The 15,279-nt window shown below is 52.1% G+C and overlaps 1 protein-coding gene and 1 long non-coding RNA gene across 2 annotated transcripts in view; one reads left to right on the top strand and one right to left on the bottom strand.

The window, feature by feature from the left end:
- The window catches only part of CD99L2 (CD99 molecule like 2), a 91,954-nt gene extending 85,942 nt beyond the window's left edge, over nt 1–6,012 (bottom strand). The window contains exon 1 of the mRNA XM_059385932.1: nt 5,734–6,012. Within this exon, the coding sequence (XP_059241915.1) occupies nt 5,734–5,800 (67 nt within the window). The 5' untranslated portion in view covers nt 5,801–6,012. The remainder of the gene's footprint in view (nt 1–5,733) is intronic.
- A 948-nt stretch (nt 6,013–6,960) lies between these two features.
- On the top strand, nt 6,961–14,408 carry LOC132007374 (uncharacterized). The gene is made up of 3 exons (XR_009401328.1): nt 6,961–7,131; nt 12,071–12,198; nt 12,949–14,408. It is a non-coding gene; the product is annotated as an uncharacterized LOC132007374 (long non-coding RNA).
- Nucleotides 14,409–15,279: the final 871 nt, after the last annotated feature.

Below are 15,279 nucleotides of genomic sequence, written 5' to 3'. Positions count from 1 at the left end.
AAAAAAAAAAAAAAAAAAAGGAAATCAACCAGAGTTCTCCAAGTATTTTGGTTGGTTTTAAAGCTGCTCCTAAAGAGTCAGAGGCAGGGGCGGTGAGAAAGGACAGCTGGCGGCTCCCTCCTCCTCAGCAAAGGGGCAGGCATGGCCCAGTGGCTTAGCCAGATCGAAACCCTGTGTCTGGGGACGCCTGGGTGGCTCGGTTGGTTAAGCAGCTGCCTTCAGCTCAGGTCATGATCCTGATCAGCCCGATCCCACATCGGGCTCCTTGCTCGGCAGGGAGCCTGCTTCTCTCTCTGCCTCTGCCTGCCATTCTGTCTGCCTGTGCTCACTCGCTCTCTGACAAATAAATAAAATGAAATGAAATGAAATGAAATGAAATGGAAAGAAAGAAAGAAAGAAAGAAAGAAAGAAAGAAAGAAAGAAACCCTCTGTCTGTCCTGGGGGCCCAGACCGCACTCTGCTTCAAGCAGCCCTCAGGACTGGGGAGACGGAAAAGGCCTCTGGGCAGTGGGCACGGCAGCCCCCGCTCCAGTTGCCTCATGAAGCAGTTTTTAAAACACCAAACCCGAGCCTAAGGAATGTAGCTGTCCCCCCAGGCCCTTGGAGGGGATTCTTAGCACCCACTGGCACACCCAGAACACCCCCGCAATCCCTCAGTGCACAGTGGGGATTGACTTAAGGCTGCAAATCAGAACGATATAAGGAAACCTCACAAGCTAGTTTTTTCAATGAAGATCAGGCTAGTAGCTACCCCTTCGTTTTTCTGTTGGTTGCTGTTGCTGCTACAACATATTTCAACAGATTTAAAACACTTTTTTTTTTTTTAAATCTTCTAGTTCTGGAGGTTAGAAGTCCAACACAGGTCTCACTGGGCTACAAGCAAGGTGTCAGCAGGACTGTGCTCCTTCTGGAAGCTCTCAGGAGAGTCCACCCCCTTTTCCGGCTTCTCAAGGGTGTGTGTACATCTCTTGGCTCCTGGCCCCTCCGTCTTTGGGTCAAATCTTCTATCATGTCGCTCTCCGCTGACTCGCTCTAGCGCCTTTGCCTCTATCTCCCCTATTTAAAGGATCCCTGTCTTTCAGCTGGCCACGATAACCCGGGGGAATCTCACTCAAACGCCGCTGAGTAGCTACCACAACTCTCCCTTACTCGGAACCTGACAGCCACAGGTGCCAGAGATTAGGGCATGGCCCTCCGTGGGAGCCTAGCACAGCTCCGCCTCTCCGTTCGGAACACCTACTTTCGTCCACGCAGTTCCCACACGTTTTGGTTAGGACACATTTAGGATGACTTTAAGCTTTTAGAGGCAAGCCAAGGCTGACCGATCAGGGGACTTAGGAGCAAGACTCAGGCAGAGCAGAGCCTGGGCTGGGAGACAGGACCCCTGCGGCCAAGCCTCTCCAAGCAGAGGATTACATGCCAAGGGCGAAGAGGAAGGGGTGGACACACAGCAGGAAAAGCACCAACACCAGGTGGTGGAAGAGCCTAGAAACTCAGTGCACCTGGAAGGTCTCTTTCCTGAACTCACCAGAACCCAAACCGGCTCCTCCCCACAAGCCCCTCTGAGCAGCCAAAAGGCCTCCTCTCACTATTGGAGAGAGAGGGATCTACTGGATCCCCATCTCTACTGGAAATAGCTTCAGCCCCTTCCTCAGTCCCTGCAGAGGCCAGAGGCTGGCTCTCAGGGCATTGTTGGGGGGAGGGGTTAAATAAACATGTTGGAGCTCCCTCGCGTCCAAAATGACAGAGGGGGTGGGGATGTGACCTGTGACAGCAAGGAAGGGACCGAAAACCAATCAAAACATGTGACACTAAAAGGCCAACTGTCCCCAGACCCTGTCAGTCCAGGGCAATGACTGCCCTGTACACACTAGGGGGTGATGCAGCTCTGGGCCAAGCCTGTACGCACCCCTGTGGCCTGGTTGGCTCATACCCAGTATCCAGAGTAGGCCCCCCGCGGGGCTTCTGCCGGGACCCCAGCCTCGCCTCTCAGGGCCCCGGGCACGTGGCACCCCCTCTGCTCTCCTCTCTCCCCTCCCGACCAACCCCAACCCAGGGACCACAGGCTGCCCCGACTCTCATTTGTTTTGCTTGAACTACAGCGAATTTTTACTAAATGGAGGTATAAGTCATGCACCGTATAGCGCACCCTACAACTGAATGGTTCTTAGGACATTCACAAGCTTGTGCAACCATCACCTCTATCTAGTTCCAGAACATTTTCATCAGCCCAAAAGGAAACTGCACTCACTCATCAATCCCTCCTTGTTCCTCAGTTCCCCACCCCCAACCCCTAGCCTCTGGTGACCACTCACTCATCTACTGTTTTGTCCCTGTGGATTTGCCGACTCTGGACATTTCATATAAATGGGATAATATGTGGGCTTTTGTGTCTGGCTTCTTTCACTTCGCATATTATTTTCTAGGTCTGCACTGTGTATTTTTAAATTTTAAAACATGGCTTGGAATGTTTTAGGTAACGTGAATAATAATTACTAACAGAGGTCACTGGGGCATCCATCTGTATTCAGTCCTCCAAACAACCCCATGAAGTGGATGTTGTGGTTATCCCCATTATACAAATGAGGACACTGAAGCACACAGCAATTAAATGACTCACTCCTAGTAGCGCTGGCCAAGCTTGCTCCAAAGCCTGCACTCTCCCTCCGTCAGCTGGGCTCCTTCTCTTTAAGGGGGCAGGTACTCAGCAGCCAGTGGCTTGCCCACACATTCGTCACCCTTATTCTCAGCTACTTTCCATGTGTCTGTGACCTGCCCCATCCCTGGAGGCATCTACATTTGTGAATCCTGAGTTCGAGTCCTAAAGCTCGCGGGGGCTGCTCATTTTTCATCTGAGAAACGGGTTACCACCAAGTTACTTTTTTTTAAAGATTTTATTTATTTATTTCAGAGAGAGAGCATGCGCACATACACACACAAGCTTGGGGGAAGGGGCAGAAGGGGAGAGAATCCCAAGATGATTCCAAGTGTGGAACCCAACGCGGGGCCCCATCTCACAACCCTGAGATCACAACCTGAGCCGAAATCAAGAGCTGAATTCTCAACCAACTGAACCACCCAGGCGCCCCACCACCAAGTTACTTTTCAAGGTCATATGTGAGTGCCCATAAAGGACATGAGAAAAGGAGATGGGTCAGGGTGCCAACCCTTCCGGGTGGTTATGAGGGGTCCATGTGGGTGGCGCACTGAAGGCCCGGTACATGCAAGGCACTCAGGAAATGGAAACTCTATTATCATTACTGCCCACCTGCACCACTGGAGACTCCTCTCCTCACTGCACAAGAGATCAGCTTCCTATTTCTGTAGGTGAATACAGGCACCATACTTGTCATCAGAGGATTTTTTTCAGAACTAGTAAAATACACACTGGACTAAATAGACCTCCCAAATTAGAACAGGGATGACTTGGTAACCACGCTTTTAAACTCCTGGAAGCCTGAAGCCTGTCTCAACTTGCCAGAGCCCGAGGGGATTTCATGAATCATGCTTCGAGTTCTGTGTGCTGAGGGCTGCTGGTCTTTCTCGGTCACAGGTCACTACTGAGGACTGGGACCAGGTATAAAATGGCTCTTGCACAGGCCCACCCACTCCACCACTGTGAGGCTCCAAGAGAGGCAGCTCTCAAACTGCAACTGTCCAGACTCCCAGAGCAGCAGCAATTCAAAGCCCACATTTGTCATGTTGTTTTGCACAAAAGAGCCACAAAGCAAGTTCCCCACCTTGAAGCAAAAGGTTCCTCCGGTTCAGTTCTCTGAATTACAATCAAGAAGATCACTAAGTAGTCGTCTTATCCGGGTGGGATCCTGGCTCAATCTCTTCCAAGCTATGTGACCAGGGTCCCTGCGCTAATATCTAACCAGCAAAACTGTTGAGGCAACTATAACCACCAAGCTTTGTGAGGTGCCTCGCACACTCCTGTTCCCCTCAAGATGCCTTTGTTGTTGCGCAAAATAGGGCCAAGCAAACCAGGCAAGGTTCAGAGAACATTCCCAAGGCAGGAGCGCGGCCTCCAGGTGCTTAGAAGCAGGACTGTGCAATCAGACAAGCCTGGGGTCAAATCTTAGCTCTGTCACCTGAGGCAAGTTACCTCCCTCTTCCCTGGGCCTCCATTTCATCTGTAAAATGGTTACACAGGTTCAATTTCCTCTGCCACCTCCTAAAGCATGTAGTATAACCTGTGATGGCGAAAATCAGAGACCTGCTGATTTCCCTTCCTCCCCTTCTCAATGTGCGTACCATGGTGAAGACTTCCAGAAGGTATCCTTGAAGGGAATATCATTTTTCTAACTTTTCTGCACTTCCACTTTCAACGTGAGCCAATCAAGTGACCAGACTTTTTCCCACAAATGCATCATAACAAAATTAAAATGTTAACTCCCAAGAAGCAAAATGAAATGGAAAATTCAACAGCCCTGTAACTTGTTTTATTTTCCTTCGTGGCACTGACAATGTATTACGGAGATTGTGACATTCTTGTTTGTCTTCTACCCCCCACACACCAGGACATTAGGTCCATGAAGAGACAGTCTTAGTCTTGTTCGCTGCTGCATCATCTGTGTCTGGAACAGAGCCTGACACCTTTGCAGAATACTGAATGGCTCTTCTTGTAGCAAGTCCAGAAGGGCTGCCCACATGAGAAACATTTCCACATCTTTTGCAAAACTGCCTGAGACTGCCTACTGTTTTCCAGTGTTCCCCATAAGTAACATAAATCTCACTAGAACCTAACACGAGGACAAAGTTTTGTTTTTGCTGAGCTCATGTTTTTCACGAGCTGAATTTGCCTTCCTCGTCAGGGAGCTCAGAGCATAACTCTGTGTTCAACTGCAGTGTTTTCCTCAAACCTCTTTCTGATGTGGAGACGGGATATAAATAAGTGTAAGAAGATTCTGTCTGTACACGCCGGAGGGCCTATTTTTAACCACGCACTGCATTTATCCTAAGATGCTTCTCAAACTTAAATGTGCCTGCGAATTACCCGGAGATCTGCTTAAAATGCAGAATCTGACTCAGTCGGTCTGGGGCGGGGTCTGAGATGCTGCATTCCCAACAAGTCTCAGGTGATGCCAATGAAGGCCCTGGGCCACAGTCCGAGTACTGAGGGTTTAGGAAACTTGCTCCCTTGATTCAACAGCATTTCTCTCTCCACCTCCTTGGCAAAAGTCGCCCATGCTCCCTACCCCCCACCCCGGGCACCAGAAGCACCTGGGGAGCTGGTCAGACTTAACAGCAGATCGCTGCCCCCCACCATCCCGTCCCCGCAGAGATCCTGACAAAAGGGGGTAAGAATGCGCCCAGGAAGCTCCCCAGGTGCTTCTGCGGTAGGTGGCCTCGAAACACATTTTGAGAGGCCCCGCTCAAGGGAATGAGTGCGCTCTCTTCAAGATTTTCCCAGCGGCAATCTCCTGGGGACAGCTGTTGTCACCAGTGGTGACACCTTGTGCAGGATTTTAAATGGGATTTTTATTCCGCTGTTTCTAGCTCGGTCCCCCATCTCCGACCACACGGATCGCGGCAAGGTCAGAGTCCCCGCGGGCCGGGGGTTCGCACCCCCATTGCCCCGCACAGCCCCGCCCACCTGCCCGCAGCCTCCGCCGCAGGCCCGCGAGGCGGGGGCCGGGCCGCTCATGCGCAGCACGGGGCCGCGGGGCGCCGAGCTCCCGCCCTGCGGCCCACAGGGCGGGGTCCCCGCGCGCCCCCCGCCCGCCTTACCTCTTTGGACCAGAGTGGCCAAGGAGAAAGCGAGGCAGATGAGGAAAGCCGAGCGCCACACCACCATGGCTGGGAGCGCGGGCGGAGAGGCGCCGGAGGAGCGCAGTGAGCGCGAGAGCGCCGGAGGGGGAGGTCAGGGAGGCCGGGAGGCCGGGAAGGCGCTGGGACCGAGGAGGAGGAGGCGGAGCCGCAGGGGGAGGAGTCCCGCCGCCACGGCGGGGCCCCGCCCAGAGCCGGCGCGCGCGGCCCAGCCCCGGGAGGGCGGAGGAGGGGCACAAGCGCTGGCGCACAGGCGCTGGCGCCGGGGGCGCGCTCGGGGCGCGCCCGGCCGGGGCCCGGTGAGGTGGGGCGGGACTGCGACTGTGGCGCGAGGGGCGGGGTCAGCCTGCAGCCCCGGGGGCGGGATCGCTGAGCGAGGGGCGGGGCCCGTGGCTCCCGGGGGGTGGGGCGGCCTTCGTTGGGGCGAGAGCCCGCGCGTGGCGGGTTGCCCGCGGGCCACTTCACCCCCCGGTGCTCCGGGGGCGCGCCTGCGGGCCCGAAGCAGTGTGTCCACAGGGGCAGAGGAGCCGGAGGCGCGGGCGGCCAGGGCGTGCGGGGATTTCCACTCGGCGCGCCAGACTCCGCCCGGCCCGGAGCACACGGCAGGTGCGCTCTGCCAGCCGGGTGACCTTGGACAGGGCTCTTCCCCTTCTGGACTTGGCGTCCTCCCGGTAAAAGGCTGTTCCCTGGGAGCCCCTCCAGCTGCGGCCCCGGGACTCAGCACCCGTGCTCTAGCCCCAGTCGCTGGGGCTGAGGTCGCTTTTCACTGGGCTGGCTGCCCGGCCCCTCGCCGATCCCTGCGGGAAACTGTAGGGCAACCCCGTCCGGAGATGAAAGAAAAGAGCCGTTTTCGTGGCAGCCCGCTGTTGGCAAACAGCGGCACGTCTCGAAGAAATGAGTCCAAGGGCGGAGGCGCCAGGGCACGCTGGGGGTGTGGGGGGATTGCGACCTTGGAGCCGCAGCGCCGAAGACCCGGGGGTTGGGAGGAAGGATGAGTGGGAGAGACGGGGTCAGCTCCTCGCAGGCTTTGACGATTGCGCTGAAAGCGCAAGTTCACATCTGCAGCGCCGCTGTACTCGGTGATCGACAGACGCGCTGCAGTCCTTTCCCATAAAGCCCCGCAAACCGAGACCATCTCCGGGGCTGGGCGAAATCAGATTCCAACACTGCCTTCACCAACAGAATGCCCGCCGCAGCCTTTGATGTGAGCACCCTCAAGAAGGGCTCCAGCTGCAGCCGGCTTTCCAGGACAAAGAGTGAGCCCCACTGCTCTCCGGAGTGGCAGAGCGGCGGCGTCGAGCCTGCCCCTGCCAGCCGGCGCTCTGAATCCTGCGGCTGGCAAAGCAAAACGTATAAAGAGTGAGTTAATACCTTAATTTTCAGGCAGTACTTATCCTGTGGCACTAACTAGCTGGAGAGTTAACGGAAATAGCTAGTCCTTACTGAACACACACTATATACGCGGCATACTCCGGGCATTTTACCCCTATTTTGTATTTCTCACAACTTCATGTATCACCTCAATAATTAATAAGGGAAAAGGAGTGAAATGAAGGTTCTCTGAATTTGGGGGAGTTAACCAGCTACAGTCCCCACAGTGTCAAAGAGGCAGGAGGACCCCTAGGAACCCCAGTGAGTGCATGGCTAAGAGCATGGGCTTTGGAGCCGGACGGGGTTGAGATCATGGCTAGAGCCAATAAGGTTGTGCGGAGGATTAGCTGATATGGTGAAAAGTGCGAGACCTGAGACAGAGTGAGCACAGAAGCGGTCTTGTTAGTCCTGGAACTTAGTCCTGGAACACCTAAAGAAATATGGTTACTGCGAACTTGAGCCGTGAATTCCAGGCTGCAAGTATGGCCCCAACTTTCCCAGCAACTCAGGGGTGTTCTGGGCCATTCCCTGGTGCCTTGGCCTCGGTGGCCCCATCTGTACAAGGAGGGCACCAGACGTCATGGGCTGGAGAGTCCCTGCAACCTCTGAGGGGCAAACCCTAGCGCCTATCTAGTCCTCTACACTGGGGAGGCATGAGGAGGCGAGGAAAAGGCAGTCACCAGGCAGTAGAGAGTCACACCCAACTGGAACTTTACCTGCTAAACAGGCAGTAGAGCTGCCCAGATCCCACCAGCTAAACCACTGGCCACAATGTAACAACGCAGCAAAACTATTCTCTGCCTCAGGGTAGTAGGCCAAATCCAGCCCACCTGCCTGTTCCTATAGCCTGCAAACTAAGAGTGGTTTTTGTGTTTTTCAGTGGTTTAGAAGATCAAAAGAAGGTTATTTTGTGACATGGGAAAAATAATATAAAAGGCAAAGGTCAGGGTCCATGAAGTTTTGTAGGAATAGCCAAAACCCATGCATTTCTGTATGGTCTGTGGCCATTTTTGCACTACCAAACCAGAGATGAGTAGTTGCAATAGACACCATGGACCCTGCGAAGTCACAGTATCTACCACGTATCCCTTTCCAGAAAAAACTTTGCCAGCCTTCATTCTAGTAAACTGAGCCATGACAAGGATGAATATTAACAGGTGATGGTGTGGGACTTCAGAGTGTGCTCCTCCCAAGCAGGGGATGAGTACTGGAGAGGACCTAGGAATCAGAACCAACAGAAAAGGATGATGCTTACCATGTGCCAAAAACCACCCATTCAAAAAGAAAAAGAAGCCATTAATCAAAATACTGCAAGTGTCTGAGGTTAGTTACCATATCAGATAACTCTCCCTATTATAATGACTCATCTGGGGTCCAGTTTGTCTCTCAGTCTCTTATAAGTTAGGTTAGTGTGAGTCTCAGAGGGCTGATGGCACGGAGGCCCTGATCCTGCCAGGCTGAGGTCCCACCCAGAAGTTGATGAGCCCCTCAGTCAGGTAGCTGCTACTCCACTACATTGCAGTTGAACGTGGAGTTGATTCACATACAGGAAATTTGACGCTTAGAAACTGGGATTCGATGCACCACCATCCCGTGCCATATGTGCAGACATACAGACACTCCCTGCTACCACTGCACGTGGGTGCTGGGACCAACTCCTGGCCAAGCCCACCTCGGATTCCACACCAGCCCCTTGACTCCACCCTCCTGCTACTCTTTGCACCTTCCTGAACTTCTTCTCTCCTTAAAATTGTCACCAGTTGGAAAGCCATGTGGCCTGACAAGCTCCTCTCCCAAAATGCCCACCTCTCCTCAGCTCTCACCCAGACAGGAAAGTGGTGCCCAGACCAATGGCCAACAGGCTGGCCTGGGGGTAAGAGAGGCATGGATGGGGCTGGGATGGCTGCCCCTGGCCTGAGGTAGGCTTCTGAGGGCTAGCTTGTCATTCCGCTACTTCCCAACCTTCTGCCCCCCCCCCACCCCCGCAGCACACCATATCCTTAGGGAGATGTGTTCTAATTTCCAAAACAGCTGTATGTCACTATCACAAACCCCTCCTTGCTGTTGAAGGTACTCATCTGGGACGCACCACTGTCCATGGCAGGAGTGTCATTTCCTGATAAACCTCCCCCCCGCCGCCACCACCACTGATTGTGGGGCACCAGAGTGGAGAGGGAGTTCACATGCCAGCAGGGTCACGGACAAAGTCTTTGTCCCAACTCAAGCTCACCCTTTGGCCCAGGGTCCCAAGGCTGCTCAGCTATGCCCATAGCTTCAGAGGCCCTTCGGCAGCATCCTCTCTCCTCCCACAGCTTTGGGCTCTAATCCCTCAAATCAGACTGGTTTCTGGGGCCTGGTTCCATAGCAGTTGGGAGAGGGACGCCACACTCTCCACTCCTGCTCCCCACGGTGCAGGCAGACTTCGAGACAAAGACTCCTGGCATAGCAATGGGAATGCAAGCAGCAAGCTGCAGGGTGGGGAGCGCCCTGGGCTGCAACAGTTCCCCAGAGGCAAGTCTTCACGGGTCCCAGGCAAAATAAGAAAAATGTAGTTGTTGTGGCAAGTCTCCCCCCACCCCCCGCAAAAGTTAGAGTACTGACCTTTATTCTGAAATCATGGATTTTTGTGTGGTACACAAAAGTCCTTTATTTCACGAAGAGATGGTAGTGTTTGGTTTAATGAGCTTATTTTGCAAAATAAAAAGTTGGCAACTGTATCTGTCCCTAAATTAAAAGAAGGGAGGAAGGGAGGAAGGAAGGAAGGGGAAAGGAAGGAAGGAAGGAAAAGAAAGAAAGGAAAAGAGAAATCTACTTGCTAGTGAAATTCACAAGTCTGGGAACCACCAGCTATACCAGCAATATTCAGCCCACCCAGGTCCCTGATAGGCAGGAAATTTTTGGAACACACTCCACGTGTAAACAGAAAATGGATTCTCAAACAATGTTCCCTCACACTTTTTTGAGTTGTAAGCCAATTGCCCCTCAGTATCCTCTCCCTCTCCACAGTGTTCTTATTCTCTCCTCTGCTGGATTTTATAGTAAGGCAAGGTCACACAGAGCCTTGAATGCCATGCTAATGACAACGATTTGGTCCTGAGAACAAAGGGAAGCCACTCAAGGGTTTTAAGCATGGCAGAGACACAGGGAAAGTGGTCCACAGGAATGGCTGTTGGCCTTATCTAGAGGGAGCACCTGGGAGCCATGCCCCTGAAGAGAAGAATTTGGATTCAGGGGATGTATGTTGGAGGTAGCAGTGGTTGTAGTAAGGAGGGGATGTGTGTGTAGGCCGGGCCCTGTTCTCAGGGCAAGGGAGAAAAGCAAGTCCAAGGGGCCCTGCGGGGAGGAGACAGATGACAAGAAATTATACCTTCATGTGACACAGGCAGTTGCAGACCAGGGGGAGCACCGAAAGAAATTATACCTTCATGTGACACAGGCAGTTGCAGGCAAGGGGGAGCACCTCCCAGCTGGACAGTGAAGGTCGAACCGACTTCAAGGAAGATAGTCCATGGTGCAGATAGATAGGGGACGTGAGGGTGGGAGTGGGGAGTACCTGAGAGAAACACCTGGCAATGAGTGAGGGTACAACGTTGGGAATTTGAGGTGGCTGGAATCAGGTCAGGCACAGAGCTGGTGAGATCGGACTGTATCCAGTCACAACTGGGAACCTTGAGTCGTTTTAATGGGGGCTGGGGTGAGGCTGCAAAGTGACAAGATCAGGCTGGCATTTCGTGGATCACTTTCTTCCAGGAGACTCAGGAGTGCATGCCTCGTACGGACGCCAGCATGGGCCTTCTAGTGAAAAGCCTGCGACTGATGGGGTGCGGAGGCGCGGAGAAGCGTCGCTCGCCCCCAGAAGGGACCCTTTGATCAGAGCAGTTTGTAATCCTATGCCACAGATTCTTCCATGAGAGAGCAGTAATCTCATATCTCTCTGTTTGTTTGTTTTTTTAAAATTCTTGTTACAATTCCCGTTTGGGGTTTGAGGTGTTTTCTTACCACACCAAGCACCAGACGGTGAGGATAGTGGTAATGATGGTCACGATGCGAACAATATGGAAGGAAGCGCAGACAGGTGCAAAATGCCAGTGGGTCACCATTTGGTTTCAAGTCTCATTATCATGAGAAGGAGTCCTCTTCTTTGGAAATCTAAATGCAGAACACCAAGCCGTCTTCTGGAAGCCTGCGTGCCAAGTCAAGCGGGGCAAAACCTTATACCTGCATGTTTTCCTAATGTGAGAAACTGTTCTGCAAATTTCCTTCTAGTGCTCAGTCAAGTTAATATGAAATTTGCATAAGCACTTGGCAAAAAATAACTTATGTGTCTGTAATATTTCCGAGGCAGCATTTTCTACTCTGAATCCTAACCTCTGCAGGAATAGGACTTAACAGTTGCCCCTCAAATGCAAAGGAAGAGGACCTTATTTAACTTACCCAGACAAGTCTTCCCATGAAGCGCTTCGGAGACTCAAGCCACAGAAACCAACATGTGGTCTCTTTAGGTCTTTTCATGTCATCAAAGCAGTCCAGAAGAAGTTACAGAACACAAATGTGGAAAATAGTACCCCTTTACTAGTAATAGCATTGCATTAAAAAATAGCTCCTATTGCTTTTCGACAGGCATTGCCTCCCCTTTAGGGCAACACACACACACACTCACACACACACACACACACACACACACATGTGTAATGTGCTAATGTATGTGCAGTTGCATATGAATTCCTATGCAAACATCAAACCTGTTCGCAGACTTTTATCACCTACTGTGGGTAAACTGAGGCAGAGAAAAACTGAGGCAGCAGCGTGGATCTGCCTTTAACTGGTTATATGAATTTCAACAAAAATCGATTATCATATATCGATTGAGTACCTGCCAATTCTACTTCAAGACTTCTCAGAGCACCCCCTTCTCTCCATCTCTAAGGACACCCAACCCAAGTGACCTGCTGAGGACCTCTGAGAGAAAAAAGAGCGTCTTGAATCTGGCCCTCACTTCTTCCCCACTGTCCTGTGCACTCTTCACACTAGGGGAAGAAGAATCTTCTGCAAGTAGTAAGTTGGCGCTCACAGCCTTCCCTTGCTCAAGCCCCCAGTCACCTCTTCCTGTTTTTCCTGGGATCCGGTCTAAACTCGTGAGCTTGGCCTTCAAGCCCCTGCCGGACTTGGCCCCAGATGACCTCTCTGGACTGTCTCCGTCCCATCCACTCGAGGCCTCCCCCCCCCCCGGTGGGTTCCAGCCTCACTGGGGCTCCCCACACCTCAGTGCTCCTTCCTGCCTCTGGGTGTCCGCTCATGCTGTCCCATCTCTCTCTCTCTCTCGCTGGTATAAAAATATGTATTTATTTTACCAAATCAGTCAGTGGTTTTCCTCAAATTCATGGAACTATTTTATTTTAATTCCAGCATCGTTAGCGCACAGTGTTGTATGAGTTCTACACATCACTCTGCTCACCAGAGCACGGGTACTCTCCGTCCCCTTCACCCATGTCACCCACCCCCCCCCCCCCCTCCCCTCCCCACCCCCCGTGCGTTCTCTACACTTAGAGTCCGTTCTCTGGTTTCTCTCTCTCTCTCTCTCTCTCTCTCTCATTTTTTGCTCATTTGTTTTGTTTCTTAAATTGCACATAAGTGGAATCATATGGTCTTTGTCTTTGTCTGACTGACTTCTTTTACTTGGCATTCTACTCTCTAGATCCATCCACGTTGTTGCGAATGGCAAGCTTTCATTCTTTTTTATGGCTGAGTAATATTTCATAATAGTTATCACATCATTTTTTAAGATTTTATTTATTTATTTTTCAGAGAGAGAGAGTACAAGCAGGGGGAGAAGCCGGCAGAGAGGGAAGCAGGCTTCCTTCTGAGTAGGGAGCCAGAAGTGGGGCTCGATCTCAGGACCCTGGGACCATGACCTGAGCGGAAGGCAGATGCTTAACCTACTCAGCCACCCAGGCGCCCCCATGTCACATCTTCTTTATCCAGTCATCTATTGATGGGCACTGAGGCTGCTTCCATGATTCGGTTATAGTAGACACCGTTGCAATAAACATTGAGTTAGTGTTTTTGTATTCTTTGGACATAGACCCAGGAGTGGAATTACTGGGTCATATAGGCATTCCATCTTTAACTTTTTGAGGAATGTGTGTACTGTTTTCCACAGCGGCTGCACCAGTTTGCATTCCTGTCAGCAGTGTGAGAGGGTTCCCCTTTCTCCACATGCTCGCTTGCTGTTTCTTGGGTTGTTGATTCTAGCCATTCCTACTGGTGGTTGGGGATATCTCATTGTGATTTTGATTTGCATTTCCCTCATGATGAGTGATGTTGAGCATCTTTTCACGTCTCAGTCCCTTCTGCCTTTATCCTTTCTCCCTGGGCCAGCTTTTTCCCGCTCACATGCAGATCACGCCTGCCTTTACCTTTCTAGGCCTGCTTCTCCTGGGGACCCAGACGTGTAACTTCAAATGCCCGCTCTGCATTGTCTAACGCTTTTTCAGAGGCGTTGCAATGTCCAAATAAGAACTGCTCATTCTTGTCCCGAAAACCACCCTGCCACTCCCCGACGCGGTCCCCATCTCCGTGAATGGCACCACCGACCTCCCGGGTGCTAGGGGCCCAAACCTGCCATCTAAATGTGTTTGGATATGTGCACCCACCTCCGCCCTGAATCACTGCACAGCTCCCTCTGGCCCATTCTCCACCCAGCAGCCAGGGGGAGCCTCTTAAAAAAGTAAATCCGATCATGTCCTCTAGCTTAAAACCCATCAGTCTGGCGGTCAAGGCCCTTATCCTCACTCAGAGCAAATCCAGATTCCTGTCCATGCACGTGATCTGTCCTGGGCCCCCTTCCTGCTTCATGCCTCTAGGCGTTCCCCTGTGTTCCCACTGTCTACAGCGACCTTCCTTCCCTTCTGCCCCTGGCTGGCTCCAGTTTATCCCTTGGTCCTTACTAGAACGTATGCCCCCCACCCCCCGGCCAACCAGGGAGGGCGAGGGGCACACCTGCTCCCACAGCCTCTATGCTGGACCCCAACTTAGCCCTGGGCTGGCTGCTTTGAAATCTGCGGCCTCCCACCGGTCCCGGTTCTCAGCCCTGGTGACATGAAAGAATCATTCTGCTTAAATTGAGGCAAAACTCACAGAACATAAAATTCACCCTTCCAAAGTACACTCGTGGCGTTGCACTGTTACTATTTACTTCCAGAATATTTCCGTCATCCCCAAAAGGGAACTCCTTCCCTGTGCACAGTCCCTCCCTCCTTCCCCTCCCCCAGCCCCTGGCAACCACTGATCTCCTTCTGTCTGTGGATTTGCCTCTTTGAGACATTTCATACAAATAAAATCCTACAATATGTGGCCTTTTGTGTCTGGCTTCTTTCATTTAGCACTATGTCTTCAAGGCTCCCCCATGGCTGTGGCGTGGCTTAGAACCTCGTTCCTGTTTTGGCCGAATAATATGCCATTGTGTGGCTGAACCACACCTTGTGTCTCCATCCATCAATAGCTGGACGTTTGGGTTGTTTCCAGCTTGGGGCTCTCGTGACTAATGCTTCTGCGAACGTGAGAGTTTTTGCGTGACATATGTTTTCATTTCTCTTCAGTTGGTACCTGAATTGCTGGATGTCAAGGAAGCTTTTAAAATTGCCCCTTCCAGGCCCTGCTCCCCAAGATTGCCATGTTGCTTGGCCTGAGGTGGGGTTAGGCACTAGTGTTTTTCTAAGGGTTCCACTGACAAGCCCTTGTGCACAACTAAGGCTGTGAACCACGGATGGAGACCATGGTTGGGCCAAGTCCCACCCACCGTCTGTCTTCATGTGGCTTGCCAGCTAAGAATGGCTGAGAAAAACTAAAAAGAGGATTTTGCGACACGTGAAATGATGTGACCTTCAGATCACACAGCCACCCCCGTTCATTTACCTGTTGTCTACAACTGCTTTGGTACTCCTGGGGCAGAGTTGAGTGCATAGTTGTGACAGAGACTGAGTGACCCACAAAACTCAAAATATTTACTGTCTGGTTGTTCACAGAAACAGTCTGCTTGATCTGTCCGCAGCAGCAGGCATGGCGGACCCCTGTCTCCTGCCTGAAGTACTTTCTTCACTTGACTGCTTGAAACCCACTCCGTCCTGGAGCAGCTTC

Source organism: Mustela nigripes, chromosome X (genome assembly GCF_022355385.1).
Source record: "Mustela nigripes isolate SB6536 chromosome X, MUSNIG.SB6536, whole genome shotgun sequence".
NCBI classification, from domain to species: Eukaryota; Metazoa; Chordata; class Mammalia; order Carnivora; family Mustelidae; genus Mustela; species Mustela nigripes.
This window is presented reverse-complemented; position numbering and strand designations above follow the sequence as displayed.